Genomic DNA, 20,777 nt, shown 5'->3' with positions numbered 1-20,777 from the left:
CTATCTCATGTTTAGAGCAGGAAACAGGATAAAAAAATAGTGGTTTGCAGAAAAATGATGATATCAAGTCAGTGTTTTGTATGGATAGTGTAGAGTGACACCCACCCTTATGTTTTTCAAACTGGCATTAAGAGCATTTCAAAAGAAGAAGCAGTAGATTTGATCGCCTTTAATGAACCTTTCAAGGGATCTGATCAAGGCCGGTTGAAAGCACCACCTTCCCTTCATGTCCCGTCTCTCGTCATTTCAGATGCGAGATGATACCCCTCACAAATGGATAGATCTGACAGGCAGTAATTACAGATAGGGTTTGCTTTGGTCCCCTGGGACTCAACAGGAATCTCTGTTCTCTTTATGACATCTACACCAAGTCAAAAGAGCCTGTGTCCTGTGAGCGTGCCACAGCTCTACTGAGATCCCTCAACCTACCACTACATCTTCCCATCCCTCGGAGCTACCACATCGTACTGCTTCGCCGGTTGGCCGCTCCTCTCAACCCTGAGCCAGGATGAATGATGTTCAGGAGGCCACCTCCCCTGCGACCAGCCTAAGTGGTCCGGCTACCTGCGTCTCCAAAGTAGAGCTGCGTGTGTCTTGCAAAGCCCTGCTGGACCGAGACACGCTGAATAAGTCAGACCCATGTGTCATAATCATGGGGCAGACCAACGGACAGTGGACAGAGGTGAGCCCCATCCCCCTCTTTTTTTTTCTTTAATCTGAAAAAGACACGGGCATTTTTGGTAAAAAAAAAAAAAAAAGAAGAAAAGTGTGAGGCTGATATCTCCTCAACTATCAGTTCTATAGGCAGCAGTACGTAGCATTTAAAATGTATGCAGCATGTTTTATTAAACTTCATATCTGAGTTATTAACCATATTATTTGTTTGTAAAGAATCATGCCTTGAATCTAACATATATACTGTAAACTGACCGTGCCTTGAGGCACTTATTCTTCTTAAAGTAATAGTTCTGATTTTTTGAAGTGTAATTGTATGAGGTCGGCTCTTATCCATAGTCAGTATATCTCCTACAGTAGTTTATGAAGGCACAGGTACAGCAGTTGGCACGCCCCCGGTTCAGAGAAGCAGACAGGAGTTCCGACACTGAAGCTAAGCAATGCACTGCTATGGACGGGGGCAGCAGCTAAATGTATTTTAGCCACCTAATAAAGACCAGCTTAAAAACAATCAATATCAGTTTAAGTGCACGCTATATTTTCACCACTTTACATTGCCGTCCAAACAGCTCGTTTAAGTTTTGAGGAGAAACAATTCTAAGCTCTTGTCAGACAGACCACGGAAGTTACCGCTGCCTCGATCTGTTAGTTTGTTTGTGTTACAAAGTTGATGTTACAAAGGGTTAGGTTAAAACAACTTAAAAACTGATAGCAACACTGTAAGGTAAAAGTACTGTTTTTGTCAATGGAGTCTGGTGGCTTTAACAAGAGCATAGATAAGGGTTTCAGTTCTCTGTAAAACTTAACAGGGCTGTCTGATGTTAAGGTAAAGAGTGAAAATTAAAATAATTTAAAATAATTTTTTAAGGTGGTAAGAATACGTTGAGCTGCTGCCCTCGTCTACAGACTTACACTGATTAGCTTCCAATTCAGTACTCTTGCCTGCTTCTCCACACTGAGGGCGTTCCGACCGCCATCTACTGTAGAAAATACACTGACTATATATAAGTACCTCATTCAACCCACTATCTCTTTGATGGTTACAAAGTCTTGTTATACAGACATTTGGGGGGAAGAACCATTAGCCAGCCTGTATCACCAATCTGGAAAACCTCAGATTTTAAGATGAAGCAGGGGTCATGTGTGAAACGTAATACATTGGGATGAGTTTTTAGTCCCATTCCATCTCCAAAACCTGTGTTATTGTACAAGATCAACCAGGGGAATAAATCTGTTAATGGTATGCTGAACCTGCATCGGTTTTTCGCCCTTTCAGAAACCATCATGGTTTACACAGCAGCTGTCTGATTCAGAATGAATAACATGAAATGCAGAGTACATTTGCATAGAAAGAGTTGAACATTGCCTGTCTCCACATTTCACTAATTTATACCATATACCCTGTAGGCTACATACTGTATATTCACTGATCTGTGTGTGGACAAACAGTGGGATGGTAATAAGCGGTGTGATGAGGTGTTCCAGCTGAAAATGTTTACTTTCTTGGATTGGTCCCAAGCTGATTTGGAGCGTAGGCAGCAGGTCTCTCATTTCCCTGTTAATTAAGCCATTTAGTTCATGAGCAAAAGCCAAAGCACAGGTCTCCATTAAGTAGAGGATGTGTTAAAATGTGGCAGAGGATATCTAATTATATAGATTTTTCCCCCGCTACCCATCATCCAACAAAAGCTCTATCTTTCCAGGGAAATGGGAGATAATTATTAAGTGTAAATCTGCCCGATTCCTGCCACGTGGGAACCATTTCTTGAGGATGCTCACTGTAATGTTTGGGCTGTACAAATGTAGATCCTCAGGTTTCAAGATACTATTTGGAAAAAAAATTCTCAACTGACAGTGTTGAGCACATGGTTATGTCTTTTTTTCTTGGTTGTAATTTGATAGAGGGTTGTTACATGAGATTACTGACCTGGGTTCAATGTAACATGTATGAGTGGCTATTTTTAGCTCCACTAGCCAATTCATATGATCTATCCATCCATCCATCCGTCTGTCAGTTCGTCCGTTCGTTGTTCCATCCGTCCATCCGTCCATCCGTCCATCCATCCATCCGTCCATCCATCTATCTATCTATCTCTGAGTCATGACAGTGTACACAAGCTGTCCAATCCTCCGCTGTCAAATCCCTCAGTGCTGGGAGGTACCACTGCTTGTGTAAATTGCTCACTTACGTCAACAGCTGAGTAAGAAGCTAAGCCCACTCATACCACCACCACCCTATTTCTCTTCTCTGTGTATGGCCCCACTGCTGTTTGTCAAACTGCATTTATTTCATTATTACCTTATTTCACCACCTGTCACTTCGAAGGACAGAAGCAGCATGGAAAGGGCTTGTTTTCTCCTACCGTTTTCTCTTCTTTTTGTGTAAACTGGACTCAGTGTGATGACACATGATAGTGAGTTCATTCAAAGCCTGATCTTTCCGCTGATATCTGACCTAAGCTGCAGGGGCTTGTTATGATCGAGCTACAGAGATAATGCACAACCTTCCTGGCAGAACTGATTATAGAAGCCTTCATTTTCTGTCAGGGATCGCTCTATATTCTGGACCCACACACCAACAATAAACAGGCGTCACTGACTTTCAGCACAACCTATCCTCCGTTGCTCTGATAAGCTTTCATCAACAAACAGACTCATCCTAAATCTGTCCATCCAGATGGCACAAAGAGAGAGGAGATGACAATGAACAGAGATGGGGATGAATGAGGCTGAGGAAGCCAAACTGGAAGTTTTTTTCGTTCATTGTGAGGTTTGCCAGAGTGAAAAGGAAACAGTAGAGCAATCTCTGCTACTAGCCACCCATTGCATTTATTATCGCCTGACTATAATTGTTTTCATAATACAAAGCTGAAGATGTGAGGCAGATGTTAACTAGAGGACAAGTAAGGTTATTCAACGAGAACTTAATTCAAGCAAATCAAGATGTGACAAAACAAAACTCTCCCTTTTACAGTAAGCAACAAATGTACTATGTTTAAACATTTACTAACCAACAAATTGAATTGCAAATTGGTAATAAGTTCAATGTAGAAGGGTGCTGAATGCTCAAAATCTAAAAATCAATAGCAGGTCAGCATTTCAATTAAATTGTTTATTTGTGCATGGATGATAAGGACAAATGTCCTTTCTCAGCTTGTAAGCAAATCGAGAAATACTTTTCTTCAAATACAAACAAAATGTTCTTGGACAGAGACGGGGGGGTTAGAACTTCATAGGGTTTACAGTCTATGTGAAGAATCACTGAAGGTGTACTGTTGGCATCTGGTTTGTTAGTTTTTTTCGTATTTGCTAAAACGGGCATTATATCCTGACAGCAATATGAGACAGAAAATCTGTGAAAAAGTAATGTACCTCTGCTTCCACCTTCTGTTCCTTGTGTGCAGCTAATGGCAGCAACTGGATTCCACCACGAATAACCTAGCCCAACCTGATCAAATATGAATCAAGATACTGTTACTGTATTGCTTATTTCTCACATACTGTGTTTTCAGAAATACATTTAGTGTACTATTTGTTTGTGACCAAGTCGAGCTGAGCACAGCCCACCAGGCAAATTTGTTGCTGTCAGTATATAGTAACAGTTTCAGCAAATATGGGGAAAAAAAGTATAATAAGTTACAGTATGCTCAAAATGAATGAATGTTGTATGACGACCGCAATGGAAGTTAGGGGTGAAAAGAGTGGGGTGGGTCCAATAATCATTTGAAAATGGAAATAATGGCGTATGTTTTCAGGTAGATGATAAGTCGTACCCACCCAACAACAACATACTGCGCAGGAGTCAACACGCAGACGGTTATTTGAATGCATAGGTTACGACCTTATAAGTAACTTATAGTCTTTTGACCTAACCCTAACCTTAACCCTACATATCTAACATTAGCTAGCTGCTTACTTAAGTGTTGATGCCTACGTAGTATGCCAGATTCATTCGTCGGGTAGGATCTACCACATTCATCTACTACAGCATCAACATCATAAAGAGTGGATAAAGAAGGAAAGAAGACACCTTTAGAGAGAAGTTCAAACCCAGCAAACGTTGTTGCCTTTTCTAAAAAAAAAAAAAGATTTAAACTGCCTAAGTAAGAAGACAAGACAAAAGAGGGCAATGTCACCAGGACCTGCTCCACTGACAGTGTACTAATGACTCTGGATTATGTGAATGACAAAATTGTATTCAAGTGTATGGCAATGTTTAGGATAACCACTAAAAAGGTGTAAAGCCTTTTTTTGGTGTTTACCATTAATAGCTGTTCTCCAGATTATGCCTTTTGATGGGTCTGATCTCTTCCGTGTTCTATGAATTTTATAGATAGATGTTTGAGTCCCTAAAACATTCATTAAACATAAACATAACTACAGTATAAATCATGAAAACTCTGTGTGTAGATTGTTGCTACATGTGGTTTTGCGTCCAATGATGATTTTTCCTTGTGATGAATTGGGTATATAGAAATGTTTCGTGGAGCTGTATAGGAGCTAAATCCAACATCATGAGCAGATGGGGCCTCAGAGAGCTCAGCTTTTCCTTGTCAGGCAGTGAAAGACAATCATGGCTATTTCCAATGCGCTGAGATTAAATGTCCATTAACCTCTTGATGTAACGTAATAACATTTGTCCTTCTGTAGAAGCTGGTGTTCCTCAAAAATAAGTAGTAATAAGTTATATCTTCTAAACATATTTTTGTGAGATCCTGCTGTAAAACTATATACAATAGGTTACAATCTGTAAAAGTTCTATCAATCCATAAAGTCTACTATTGCTTTAATCACACTTATAGTAAATTAAAAATAAGAACTATGACAATGTTGACAATGTGTTTAATGAAAACGTGTCTTCCTTCTCAGCTGGACAGGACAGAAGTGATCAAGAGCAATTTGCACCCGGTCTTCGCCAAGGTTTTCTCATTGGACTACTACTTTGAGGAGGTTCAGAAGCTGCGATTTGAAGTCTATGACATCCACGGCACTCACAGCATCGGGACCCGCGATGATGACTTTCTGGGTGGGGTGGAGTGCACTCTTGGCCAGGTAGGGAGATGTCGCTGTCTAACTTACACATTTCATTGCCTTGTATTAGTTTTGCTGCCCTAAAAATGGTGATTTGTTTCCCTTAAAAGACCTAAAACATAAATGTCATCAATAAGTATACCCGACGCTGGTGTTGATGACTCAGATCCCTGTATTCTGCTCTTTAATGTTAAAAAATAAAGACTCAAGGACCAAAATGTTTTTATCTAATTCTTTACAGATTGTCGCCCAAAAGAAGATGGTGAAGCCTTTGTTGCTGAAGTATGGGAAATATGCCGGCAAATCCACCATCACGGTAGGTTTCTTGCATTTTGCTTATGACCTTGCTGCTCTGGTGAATTAAATCGTCCAGGTTGCCGTCGATCAAGAAAGTGGAAGTTTGTGGCTAATGGCCGTTGAGAGCTGAGAGCAATAATGGATGGCAAATAGACTTTTGTTCTCTTTGTTTTTTTCACATCTGTTCACTCTCAAGACCCATAATGGATTTATGTTCTATGCATGTTATGCTGTGTATATCTGGATATTTTCTAGTTTTGTTCTTTAAAAGCAAAATAATGTCAAATACTTTTTTAAAAGATAAAGTTGAAGGTACCACTCACAGAATTGTTTAATGTTGCTACTTTATGTCGCTAGTTCATTCATTAGCATCCATTTTTGGTGCCACAGGCCTCAATTCCTGCCAAACATACCAATAGACACCGGGAAATGAGGATGTATAAAAAGTCACATGTAAAGAGAGGGGATGTTGGTTCATTAATCACCATCTTGCAAGCCAGTGGTGGTAGCATTTGAATACCAAGAGGAGCTAGATTGAGCAGTCTTCCACGCTTCCTTGTTTGGGAATACACAAGACGGGCAGAATGTTGACATGATAACAGGACCTGTACCCAATACAAGCTCTTCAATTAATAAAACCAGGTAGCGCGACCATCCATGGTATTGGATTGGACCTTAACTTTAAATAATTAAATAATACTCCTTTTATTGTATGTGTGTGTAACATGTATAATAATAAGAGTGAAAAAATTAAATTTCCCCGTGCGGGATAAATAAAGTAATTCTTCTTCTTCTTCTTCTTCTTCTTCTTCTTCTTCTTAAATAATTTAAACTCGAGAGTTCAACTTTTTTGTTAAAACCAGAGCCAACAGCGAAGGATAACTTCAGAATTACTGTGTGTTTTTTTTGTTTTTTTCCATTTCATCTACACAAGTATAGAGAATTCAGTGCACCGTCATTATGATAATCCCTTATCCCTCCAACGTGTAGTTGCTACCCACATATGCTGACACTAAGATATTCAATTTTTTTGCATTTGTAATATTGTACCATCTGCTTTGCCTGCTTTATAGAAAGTGTGTATATGTTTTATGATATATGCAGGAATGCTGCACAATTAGCACAGAAGCCCTAGAACAAGATGGCCGCCTTGGGAGTGTGTGGAGTTTGCTTGTGCTCCCTGTGTTAGTGGGTAGAGTGGGTTTTCCTTTTATTCTCCGGTTTGCAAGACCTGCAGGTGTTAATGGTTCGTCTAAATTGCCTGTACGCTTCTCTATGTGTCAGCCTTGTAATAGACAGGCGACCTGTCCATGGTTGTGCCCTGTCTCTCGTCCAGTGTCAGCTGGGATTGGCTCCAGCTCCCCACGACCCTCAGTAGGATAAGTGGTTACGGATAATGGATGGTTATGGATAATGGATGGATGAATGCAACCATGGATGTATTGTAGCTTGAGATGGAGACATGAAAACAAACAATTGTTTTGAATTATGAAATTACAAGAGTTAGGAAACACACACACACACACACACACACACACACACACACACACGCACACACACACACACACACACACACGCACACACACACACACACACACACACACACACAAAACAAACACATACTGTAAACATATAATTGTACTTCTATACTAGTGAGGACTCAACATAATGCATTTCCTAAGCCTTTACTGTAACATTGATCAGGGACGACTCTAGGTGACAGTTGTTTGTTGGCTTTTGTAATTTGAACAATGTACAAAAAATCTTCTGTGCCTGTAGCCAATTAATTTCATGTTACTTCTCTTTGGTTAAATACTTTAGGAGATGTGCTATATGAGCAATACATTCAATATGAAACATGAAGAGTGGATAATTTAAAGGTACACGTTAGAATAGGTAGAATAAGCATCTGCCAAATTGTATGGCAAACAAAAAATACTGCCCAATCTGCTTAAAATAAGAGCTAATAAATGAACAGTTATCAGCTGTGTTTGAATGAACAAACTGGGTAACATTATGTATTAGGCACAATGCTGGGGCACTGTGATCCAGCCGAACTCATTGTTGTATGGGATCTAGGGGAGAGAGCAGCAGAGACTCTAACACATTAGTATCATCATTACCAGGTACAAGGTGGCATCCGTCAGGTCATTTGGCTTTCTGAGACATTTGAATGTCCAGAACTTTCTTCCAAACATACTGTTTACTTTTACCTAATCAGTCTGCACATCCCTGTAGATACACAATGCACAGGCACACAAAGTGTAATACTTTAAGCTGTAAGTTACCAATTAGTGTGAACACTTAGTTCTGATTTAATATTGCTGCCTCATGTTGTGTTTACTTTACTTGCTCCATTTTGGTGGCCTGCCTGTCAGAACATAAAAGCTGATCTGGGTTTAGTACAAGAAATACCACGTTTGATGAACAGTAAAAACTTTGCTGAAAAAATTCACTGCCGAAAGTCCTGACCTTAACCCTAAATCCACATATTTATTTCTAAAGGTCTCATATCATGCTATTTCCCAGGTTTGTATTTGTATCTTAAGTGGCATGACGGTGTGTTGGTTAGCACTGTTACCTCACAGCAAGAGGGTTGCTGCTTCAAATCCAGGCAGGGGCCCTTTTTCAACACATTATTTTTCTCATACTGTCTGAATATACCTTACCTGCTCCGTTTTTAGCACCTGTCTCTTTAAACCCCCTCTGAAAAATCCAAATCTGCTTTGATTGGTCAGCATTATCAGGTCTTCTGCATTCACACGCACACACACACACACACACACACACACACACACACACACACACACACACACACACACACACACACACACACATACACCCACACACACGCACACACACCTTCCACTCTCACCTTTTATAAAGATTTCCCCTGCACTCGGTACCTGTCAGGACAAACTGTCTGATAAAAAGTGCAAGTTTCCTACTTTGCCAATCATTACTGTCAGGGCTTGTCAAACTCTCTCTTCTCTCTCTCCCTCTCTCTCTCTCTCTCTCTCTCTCTCTCTCTCTCTCCCTCTCTCTCTCTCTCTCTCTCTCTCTCTCTCTCTCTCCTCTCTCTCTCTCTCTCTCGTTGTTACTGTTCCGGCAGTTTGATCTAATGTTTCTGTCAGTCTCACATAGAAGACGAGAGAGACAGCAAACTCCTGCGCTTTGTGAGTGGGCCAGAGGGAGCAGCAGAGGGTGCTCTGTGATACTTTTTTAACAAACACACAGGTATAAACAATGTTGGAGAGCTGTTAGAAAACTTTACTGCTGCTTTAATGTCGTAACTTTTACATCCGTAAAAAGTTGACTGTCCTGCTATAACAGCAGGCGGGCTTTTAGTTTGCAACTAATTGGCCTCTCTACTCTCTAGTTTTAATGACCACTTCACCTTGTTAACTTCATGTCACAGTGAAACTACTACTAAAGTATAAGTTACTTTTCGGCGTAGAAAAAAAAATGGTGTATAAAATCTTAAGTAAAGCAGTTTGTAGAGGCTCGATCTTACTCTGCAACCAAATGCCATTTGTCAAAATATAAATATATTTCTAGAGTGGAGGTGCAATTTCAGACAAAACTTGATCTTTGTTTTTTTTTTTTTCCTGAAATCTAGATAACATGGTTGTGATCTTTTGCCATGAATAATGAAGCTCATAAGTCCAACATTTTATGACAAATCTTTTTTTTCCCTCCAAGGTGCACGCTGAGGAAATTTCTGGCAACAACGGGTATGTGGAGCTCTCCTTCTGTGCCAAGAAGCTTGATGATAAGGTGAGCGGAAGTGATGGAAATAACATATTTTATTAGCTATGATTTAGTAGCGCTAGACAGGGATAGTTATAGTGGTAATGTGCAACGTATTGATGTCATGACGCTGTACCTCAGAAAGACCCCATAGTGCATCACTGGCCTGGAAGTTATACACATTGATGATATTACTTGTGCCTAAAATAGATAGACCCCCTCCCCCCTTCCTGTCAATCTACAGCTGTACTGTGAAATAAGGCCATGAGAAATACGTCTGAATATCACTGACCTTAACTGCTCCTGCTCTGCCACTGTCAAACTTTGCTGATGGCATATTTCAATCAAAAAGACAGCAGGAGCTTACATCCAATTACAACTCTGATCTGAAATTGCTCGATGTTCTTAGGAACGAGCCTTACGATGCCACACTCATAGGCTGACCTTGAATCGTAGAGGTATTGGGAGAAAACATCACATTTTCCTGCAGCATACACATTTATTTTTGAAATTAAAGTTAGCAGTTTCCTCATACTCTGACAGTAAAATTGAACCTGACTCTTACATGAGGGGGAAAAAAGAGAAATCCTCGCTCTAATGTGTATCTTCGCCAGCATGTGATATTTACGTATATCCAGTGTGCTACTGAAAGTATTGGGTTTCTGCCTGAAGAATCCACCAATGTGCTTTTTTTGTTTAAACTGATATGATTACAGCTGTGAGCACATCACTGTGGAGCAATGGGGTGTAATCATGTGCCACCGAAACACAAAAGTGTTCATGTTTTCACTCTGAACAAACATTTCAGCAGCTCATTTGGACCAGAGTCTAGTTCCTTTCAACAGACAAAATGACAGACACTGACTTTGTTTATGTGCACGGACAATTTCCAGCCCATCTTTGGGTGGATGATTGCAAACATAACTTGGTCAGAATAAACTATAGAAAAAGCTCAAATTCTGAGCTGTCCTGTTTGGTATTGTTACTAAACTCAGGCTCATTTTTGCATCACCTGTCATGTCATGGCCGTGAGCTGTGTTTGCTGTCACTGATGCAGGGTTAGAATTTCTTGTATTAGAAATAATGATTTATGTCAGATTGGGATGTGCTAAAGTTTACTGTTAAAGCAGAAATCATTTATTTTGTTTGGACACTTGAGGACAACAAAAGTACCTAAAAATACTACAGTGACATTTGTTCACCAGAGTTGTTATGGCGAATAACAACTCTGGTGGCTGGTGTTTACAACAGTGTTGTGCCATTACTTTGTAACAGGTTAGTACATACCTCCAAACTGTAGGCGTATTGCCTTTTTCGTGTTAAAAGCACAAACTTGAATGTGTGTGTGTGTGTGTGTGTGTGTGTGTGTGTGTGTGTGTGTGTGTGTAAGGTCTCCACCAACTCCAGTGTTTAACTTTTTAGCTGTTAAGTGCTCCGCTACGTTCACCTGCTTCAGACGCTAACTTTGTCTGTTTGACATTTGTAGGACCGAAAGCCAGATTTTGTCTGTAAAACCGAAACCTCCAGCTTACGGACGCTAAAACCCTCCATCCATTCTGGATTCATTGATGATGATGTTAACATGAAAATATTGAATAGCTAATGAGTCAGATAATATTTAACATGGGACTGGGATGAAAAGTACCACAAAAAGTTGAGTGTTTGGGTTATTTCAATATGTATCTTGTTTTTTTGGATGGTTTGAAAGGAAACTGTAATTTATACAAATGGCTGTTGTTTATCATTGGTGATTGCAGAGGCAGGGGTAATTGTCTCTGTGATTAAAGGTCAGGGAGAAGCAGGCATTTCATTTACAGCACAGCGTTTTGGTTCTTTTGGAGGACGCATCATCGCTGATTATTTGGGTCAATTGATTCTTCAGGGCGGGAAAAAAAGGAAGGAAAAAGATGATTGGTGTGTGTGTGTGTGTGTGTGTGTGTGTGTGTGTGTGTGTGTGTGTCAGAGAGAGTGAGAGAGAGAGAGAGAGAGAGAGAGACAGAGAGAGAGAGAGAGTGAGAGACACTCTACATCGAATCAGACATTTAATGCTGCATTTCCCGCCACATTAGCTAGATACATCTCCTGAGGGACAGGAGCAAAAAGAGCAATAGCATCCGCTATCCGTTGTCATGGCAACTACTAGCCAGTAGCGTCAGCAAGGACGCAGATATCAAAATTCGATCCGGGGCTGGGAATCTATGATATCTCGTCATTAATCCTGCTGTTCATCAACATCTACACTTTGATCCTTAGATATTGTTGTGGAAATGGATTTCTTCAATAAAGATCAACAAACAGGATCAGCTTTTTCTCCGTGGTTTATTTTGACAAAGTATTTTCCTCTGCAGACAAAAATACGGTCCCCCCTGGTTCCTCACAAAGCTCAGTTTAGCAGGAATGACCCTGAGCCCACCGGTGCTCAGCCTTTTAAAGGAATAGACAGAACGAGCTAAGCCTTGGCTGGGTGACGTCTTTAGATCAAACAAAGCCTCAGACATTCCAACTCTGAACATTCTGAACTTCTCTCATCACAAGGTCTCTAACACAGGGTCCACATACGCCATAAAAACAGTCATGAGTTATCTGCAAGAAACAGGATGTATAGAAGCGCAGATATGCCATTATACCGTCATGAGGCAGTTATTTAAGTTATCCATTAAGCACAAACAAGCTATGTACTAGTCATATGATAAGGTTAAACAGAGGAGACACTGAATTGCGTCTGACCTGACAAAACTATGATTATGAATTACAAATATCCAAAATTCCCACAACCATTTCTACAGCAGGTTGAGGTGAACAATCGACAAGCAGCTAATTAGAATCAGTTGTTATTTGCCTTAAAAACAATATATTCGTTTACATACATTAAAGAAATTTCAGGAAGAAATGTGTCCTGATGTTACCAGAAGAAATACTAAATTAAACTTTCTAATATTATGGGTCAGTTGTTACAATGCCCTGTACAAACATTAGGAGTCTTTTTGATATTCCGTTTTCTCTGCAGGATCTCTTCAGTAAGTCCGATCCATTTTTGGAAATATACCGAATCAATGACGATGAAACCGAACAGCTTGTGCACAGAACTGAGGTAAATTCATCATAGTCCCCCCCCTTCGGTTTACATAACAGCTGTTTTCTGCCACCCTGCTTCATATGTGACGTCCTCCTACTCTAACAGGTGATTAAAAACAACCTGAACCCCGTGTGGGAGCCCTTCAAAGTGTCTCTCATATCTCTGTGCAGCTGTGATGAAGAGCGGAAGCTCAAGGTAAGGGACCTTCAGCAACACACAGGGGTCAAACTATAGGACTAGATGGGAATAGATAAAGATAGAAAAAGGTGTTCCCTGAATATTTGAGGGATGAATGAATACGTATCTTATCAATGTTGTTTGTACGGCCAAACCAACTGAGGGAAAGTCGTAAACAGTGTTGTCCGTGTGTGCCACAGTGCCTAGTGTGGGATTATGACTCCAGGGGGAAACATGACTTCATCGGTGAGTTCTACGCCTCCTTCAGAGAAATGCAGAAGATTTCCAGTGGAAATAAGGTCAGTGAATGGAGAGACAGCCGTGTAACCGTTTCATCCATTTCCAATATGCATTTCATTTTACCCTGCTTAAATCTATCCCAGATAAAAACAATAGTCATGGTGCTTAAGATATACTGCATGTTCAAAATGATCATGTTGTGTTGCTCTCTTTGCCTTCATCTTGCTTTGTTTAAGGTGACTTGGGATTGCGTGAACCCCAAGTACAAACAGAAGAAGAGAAACTATAAAAATTCAGGAGTTGTCATCCTCAGTGAGCTTAAGGTAAGAATCAGTTGAACCAGTGTTTTATTTTTTTTTTGGTTGAATTGTTTGCATGCACACTGTACATAGAAACAATCTTACTTGATTTAGCTCATTGCTTTGAGAAGATATACCACAACATTTATTTTATCCTTTACAGTCAACAGATTTGTTGAGTTAATTCCATTTTAATGACCAGATGTTTCTGACAAGATGCTTCTGGGGTTTTGCCTTCAAGAAATATTCTTTTTTTTTGTTTGTTTTTTTTGCAGCTCCACAGAGTGTACTCCTTCTTAGATTACATCATGGGAGGATGCCAGATTCACTTTACGGTAAATGGAGCACTCTGTGTTTAGTCATTAATCTTTTATCTGCATTGGACCTGGTTATATGAATCGTCCTATACTGTCAAATGATCTGCATGTTACTTCTTTGTTTAAGAACATATCGCTTATAGATAAACAGCCTATGGAATTCCTTGGTTGGGCCTTTAGCATTCGATATGCAGCAGTGTTACATGTTCAGTCGTTGAAACATCTTCTGATGTTTTTGCCTGTGTGCAAAGTTTTCATGTAGGCAGCTTCGTGGAATAAATTCAAACCATGAGCTCTTGCCCTGTGGTCTGCCCTCTGTAGCGCTACCTCTCACTCTCGAGCTAGATCACTGAAGCAATGAATATTAATTATGAGGATTGCTGTGGTAGAGTTCAGTTCCTTCTTGATGGAATAAATGTTTTTTGTGTACGGGAGCTGTAGCTGTTTCCATCCATGTGGGTGTAAAAAACGCTAGTTCTTACCTCTTTTTTTATAATTTATACTGCCATCATGCATATTTCAGTCTCCCTCATGCAGAATTACTCGCAATATCATAAGCAGCCAAATAAAAAAGTTAAGTAGCGAATGAAAAACTTATTTGATTCTGTCATACTGTTCATGTTGCACACTTTTTTCTACCAGGTTGCCATTGACTTCACAGCCTCCAATGGAGACCCCAGGAACAGCTGCTCTTTGCACTACATCAACCCTTACCAGCCCAACGAGTACCTGAAGGCTCTGATAGCAGTGGGGGAGATCTGTCAAGACTACGATAGGTTTGTCAGTCTTTTCTTTGTCATACCCCTTTTCCACCAAAATAAGCTTTTATATGCAGGTTTTTTCTTAAACGCCTGCTAAAAATAAGCGATACACTCTTTTCCTATTGCCAGGAGGAGAAGTATGTCTTTCAGTTCTCTTATTTCGGGTGTGTTACGTTCAACGTAGTCTGGCTTACCAGTTGTACAGTGCTGGGAGCCGCGCCGGATGTCAGGGATTCTCCTCCCCTCGCGCTGTCTCCACTATCTTTTTTTCAAGGGCCCCATTCCTGCATCTGAAGATTAGGACTCCCAAGATGACTGGAAATGGTTTAAAGAAATAAAAACAGGCCAGAGTGCTGCTTAGGCAGAGACAGACAGATGCCTCATCGCATTGCACTGGAAAAGAAAAAGGCAAAACTTAGCGTGTCCACCCAAGCGTCATGTTTGCATCACTGCTGATCAGAGCTGGAGCTAATAAATACTTGTGGCTACTGCAGAGTCATTTGTCCTAGGAATGAATGACAATTGTAACCTTTCACACCAAGACAAAAGTCAGATGTTGGTGGGTGTTAGTGTTTTGTTTGTCCAGTGGGAAAGGTGCTTCAATAAAGGCTCTTTGGTGCCTATAGAGATGGTCAGTGTCGGCTGTGAAATAGACCTGCAGAGTGGCCCTTGCAGGCCATGTCGGTGGGATCTCTCACACTGAAACGAGCCAGTCAATTTGAACCACAGCAAAAGTGTTGGAACAGAAATCATGGGGTACTGAACCAGAACAGTTGACCATCAGCTCCTCCATCTCTGATTCATGAGATGTATTTTGAATTGTGAATAGTTACAAGCCTCCCATGTCAAAAAAGCAGCCACAAATGCAGTCTTGTTTAATGTCCATTTTAATGTCTGTAAATGTATTTTAATTTGTGTTAAACCCGTTGCAAAGGGATGCATGAGAAACAGTTTGTACCTGTAAAATTAGAGCAAGCAATTTTGGCCTCTACTGACATTACTTATGCATGAGGCTAATCTGGGGCTGGAGCAGCAGTCAAGGACACTGGCACAATATTCTGGAAACGCTTGACTAGCCATTTTTATCAAAGCATCTATTATTTTCCAGCTTTGAACAGTCTATCAGAAATGTGTCATTTTCACCTTTATAGCCACAGGCATCAGTTTTATTATTGACAGATATTTTAGCAGAGATTTCTAAGCAATTGCGAATTTATTTCTAATCCATTCTTGCAACAGTTTGAAAAAAATACCAAATTATTGTATTATATTAAATAACACAATAAAACAAACCAAAGTGAAAAATACATTTTGATAGTTACCTTTAGTGCCTATAAATACCTCTCATTTTCTCTGTCATTTCCTTTGCCTTTCTGTATGGTACTACTGAGAAAACTCATATTATGATCAAATCATCACAAATCTGGTTTCATGTTACTTCCATTTCTTGCCACAGAGAGAGAGAGAGACAGCACAAGCTCCCATCCTACACCGACACTACACACTCAGACCCAAATTGGAAATTGGTCCAGTTTGTTGGCCCTCACATGCAAGTCTGTTAATTCACAGTTTATCTCAAAACCCTTAAACAGATTTCAAAAGAAAACTATACAAATACAAACAGGAGCACTTATTTTCCACTACATGTAATGGTGCTCTTGGATGGGAGAAAAAAATAGGCCCTTATCCATTTGTGAAGTACAGAAAAATTTGAAATAAAAGTACTCTAAGTGGATCATTAAGAAGAGTGCCTGGAAATGTTTTCATGCCATACCCATGGATGAGGGTTTGGGGAAATGGGAAATGTACCTCTATATTACATACTGGTAGCATCCAGCAACATTATTATTAAAAGTAGTTGGATTTGGACATCCTGATGGCATAATGATGGCTTATGTAGCCTAAGATATAACCCTTACATTCATGCAGACCTTGCATGTCATACCCCTCTTTCACCCCATGTTGGTCTCTCTCTAAAATAGATTAAAACAAAAATGAAAAAAAAAACATTTCCCCTCATTGGTGGTGTCCTAGGCTACTGACTACCTCTGTATATAATCCTATAAATCCCATTTGGCACATACAAAATAAAATACAGTTGGAAAATGTACAGGAAAAAAAGAAAAAAAGTCATGTTTATCAGTTTATGAATCTCTGTGAAAAAGGACGCATACACACACAAACAAAAACACACTTTTGCACAAGCTTGTGCCACTGCTGTTTGTGAGGGCAGTGCTCTCTGTTTTACATGCACTTCACAGGCTCACAGCTCACAGTGATTCCTGCATGGGCTTTCTCCTGTGGATAACTCAATGATACAGTTTTCTCTCAGCATCTGTCGCCGCTACTGGTCTCCCTTCTTAACTTGCACTGGCTCATTATCCTGAACTACAGATGAGAGGATGGAGAGACAGAGGCTAACACCAGGATAGCAGGCACTTCAAAAGAAGTGGGAGGCATTGTGGCTGGTGAAATAACAGTGGGGTGTATAATCAGATGTAAAGACAGAGGAGGTGCAGCAGGACGCTGGTTTAAGGAATCGTTAAAGACACTGAGGCTATTTGAATTTCATGGGACAAGTCCTGTTATTGTAACTGACTGATGAAGCTATCAGTTTTTGGCTTCAGTCACACATATTTTTGATTTGAAAATGACTGTTTGACTGATTAAAAGCAAATAAACAATGTGCAAATGTGCAAAAACCATTAGTTATTGCAGGCTCGCAGGTACATGCTAATTGTTGGGAAATTATTTATAATATGATATGTGTCAGAGAAATACCCTCTCATTTGTCGAAACAAAGCCAGATGAGGATTAACACTGTGATTTATGCAGATCCTCCTGTCGAATATCAGGGGAGCACTGTTTGGCTAATTATAGCATCCAAGAGATAGCACCGGAGACACTGAAAACCTGCCTGGAAATTAGCAACTCATCATTGTAGCTTAATCAATTGTACATGTTTACATATACACAAGAGCATCGTAACCAGAAACATGTCTCTGGGTGAACAGTGACAGAAAGTGTAGGCAGCCCTTCGCTCTTAAGTTGGAATTGTTATTGAGGTGTAAAACGTGGGCAAGCAAACCTTTTAGCCTTTAGTGAATATAGGTGATGTGGGATTTTAGAGTCCATGCAGAGGAGTGCATTACGGAGCTGGAGTGACTAGCATTTGTGTGTGGGCAGAGGCTCATTTACCTTGCTGAGAGGGCTGTTATACTGGGAACATCTCCCCGTGGCTCCTCACGTGTGCTGACAAAGTGAGAACACAAGGACCACCATGCACACAGCAACATTCATATGATGAAAATGACTTGACAGCATTCTTCTCTGCCCTCTTGTCTTGGCTAAAGGTAGAGGATGAGTTCAATCTCAACACCTGGGAACTTTAGGACATTATGTGCATAAAAATCAATGAATTAAGGCTAAGGTAAAAGTATTGGAAAAGTCTGGCAGTTGAGATAATGAGAGCTGTACAATCCATCTCGGCATGAATAATTCCTTCCCCATTAGAATATTTTCATTACTTTTCCTACATTGGCAGAGCTGGCAAAAAAAAAAAAAATCAAATAAACATTTTGTTTCTTATTATTTTGCATCCATAACAGACCCCAGTGTGTTTAAAAGGTCACAATAGTGGGAGTAAAGCCTGTATTCAGTAGATTATTCAGATTATTCTGATGAAAATTGATTTAAAAAAGTGAGTTGAAAACATGTACGTGTTGAAGGTGAGTTTAGAGCAGAGATAGTTTTGTATGTTGTTGTACCATATCCGAGACACTGAAATCTATTATTTGCATTATTTGCATTAATACTGCAGTTTGTTTATATGTGTGTGTGTGTGTGTGTGTGTAAAACTTGCGGCGCGGTGAGGAGGACCTATGAAGAACTCAGCTCAAATGATTGCTAATTCTCAACAATGTCAAAGCTTGAGCTAACCGTTGTCCTGTCAACTCACCTGCATCACTAGTTGACGCCTGGTTGTTCCGGAATAAATCTGTGATTTTTGACCATTTTGATGCACTCTCCTCCAGCATCTGCTTCTTCTTCACATTTTTCTTGTCCTCCATCAGGTGTAACTGAGCAAATCAAACACGCAAATCCGATTCCTTTTCCAGTGTAAGAAAATCCACTACTTTAACCTTGCCCGCTTTCTCTCTGTCTGAAAGCCGCTCATTCATCCCCATTCGTTCATTGAAAAGCGCGGAGCGATCATTGGAGCGATACGCAGTTCCCATTTCCCATGAGGCTCTGCTCCGACCATTCTACATTAATTTCTGAACAAAAAAACAAATTCAATCATTGGCCATTTTATATTTGTGGTCATGAAAGTTATGTAATTCTGAATAAAAAAAATTAGATCAAGATAGGAGGCTAAACAAAACTGTGACACTGTAGCAACCATGGGTGATATTTAGAGACACAACAGGTGTTATATATAGTGCTTGGACTCTCCATAACTACAGTTTGTAGAGATTTCTGAGGTTTTCACAGGAACATGCTTGATTCCGAAGAGTTTTAACCCAATGGGCCGGTCATGAACATCACACGGCTGCGCAGGGCAGTCTGCCGGCTGGTTCACTGGAGCTTATTGGCCACCAGCCGACCGGGAAATCTCCCGGTTTTCCCGATGGCCACTCTGCCCCTGATTACAGAGAATAAACGTTAGACTCATTCATTTGTTTTTGTCTTGGAACAGAGGATAATGATGGTAACCAAATATGTGTTCAAAATGGCCCTTTCACCATAGTCAATGGCGTCTTTCAAATTAAGACTGCAGGGTGCTGCTTTTACCATTTGGAGCCACTGTAAAATAGATAATACTGCAATGTTCTGGGAGTAAGTATCTTTTTCCTCCCCTCAAAAATTTGAATAACAAATGCCTTTGTTTTAGTGTTAATGTATTACAATAAACACAAAGTGTGTGTTTACTATATGGGATGTTCCTAAACTCAATGTACAAACTATACCATGGCTTTTGGGGGGCTCACTTTTTTAACAGGGGGTGGGCTGCTACTTGCTTTATGTCAGCAACTTTGATTTATAATAATCAACAGTCGATGGCGATGGCAATAATAGCATGCATGCTGGTGTCTTTATTAAAGTGAATTAGTGATGAATCACCGTCATGCGTGAATCATACATCAGTAATAGCCTCATTTTACACATGGTCTGTGATGATGGTGATACAGAAAAATAAAAATGCATGGCAGAAATAGCATATTGTCAATATTTTAGAGACCTCCCAACATTTTACAAATCATGTATTCAGAGTAGCTCATGTCTTATTAAGAGGAGCTAAGCTCACCCTGGCCCCCCTGTAGTTCAAACCTTGCTTAAACTGCCTAAAAGGGGTACTCCAGGAATTTGATTTGACACTTTTATAAAGTAAGGGGACTTGAGACAGTTTCATAAAAAGGCAATGATGAAAACAACATACTACACATCCCATGCAACTCTGATTTTATTACCTACATTACATTGCATTAAGCATGATAAGAAAAGTTTTAATGCTAGAGGAAAATGTTCCTCACCGCATGCTATTGAACCATCAAGTGGGCAACTTTTGAGCCTTGCTGCCTGTCTACTGTATCTACACAATATCACATTTGTTTGTTTTAGATAGCAAGGAAGGTATGGACTACGAGCTCTACACGTCTGGCAATTAAATAAAATTAAATAAAATTTTAGTTTTAGCGCCAAATCATAACAAGTTATATTAAGACACTTTACATATGTAGTAGGTCTGGACCACACTCTAGGACTTGACTTGCACAAGCTTTTGTCTTCTATCCATTTCACTTTGAGCTGCTGTTGGTAGACCCTTCATCACCAAGAGTTGCTGACTCCTCAGCTGTGTATAAAATGTGTCCCAATGTTATAGATGACTGATAGTTTACTCTATAGTTAGCATTAAACTAAGATTTCTGACACAAATTGTGGTACTCTTAGCAGAAGGTTTTGTACGTGCCATGAACACTTTAGGAATTGTGTGAATTTTTTGGGGGCTTTATAATAGTCTATAGATTTAATACTGATACAAAAAAATAAAATAGCAGAGGGTAAATACAGTGATCTCTCTGGTAAATAGGGAGTGGTTTCAGACACAGATTTTGTCTCAAATACAAATACAAATCTGTTAACCCTGGCATTT

At 39.9% G+C, this 20,777-nt stretch overlaps 1 protein-coding gene across 1 annotated transcript in view; it reads left to right on the top strand.

The window, feature by feature from the left end:
- Positions 1-508: 508 nt before the first annotated feature.
- The window catches only part of cpne7 (copine VII), a gene marked incomplete at both ends in the record, with an annotated part of 28,216 nt that continues 7,947 nt past the window's right edge, over positions 509-20,777 (top strand). The window contains 10 exons of the mRNA XM_083940084.1: positions 509-682; positions 5,545-5,727; positions 5,948-6,022; positions 9,706-9,780; positions 12,761-12,844; positions 12,935-13,024; positions 13,207-13,305; positions 13,483-13,569; positions 13,821-13,880; positions 14,505-14,638. Of these exons, the coding sequence (XP_083796210.1) occupies positions 509-682; positions 5,545-5,727; positions 5,948-6,022; positions 9,706-9,780; positions 12,761-12,844; positions 12,935-13,024; positions 13,207-13,305; positions 13,483-13,569; positions 13,821-13,880; positions 14,505-14,638 (1,061 nt within the window). The remainder of the gene's footprint in view (positions 683-5,544; positions 5,728-5,947; positions 6,023-9,705; positions 9,781-12,760; positions 12,845-12,934; positions 13,025-13,206; positions 13,306-13,482; positions 13,570-13,820; positions 13,881-14,504; positions 14,639-20,777) is intronic.

Source organism: Echiichthys vipera, assembly GCF_963691815.1.
Source record: "Echiichthys vipera genome assembly, chromosome: 1".
NCBI lineage: Eukaryota > Metazoa > Chordata > Actinopteri > Perciformes > Trachinidae > Echiichthys > Echiichthys vipera.
The sequence above is the reverse complement of the archived record's forward strand: the minus strand, read 5'-3'. Positions and strand labels throughout refer to the sequence as shown.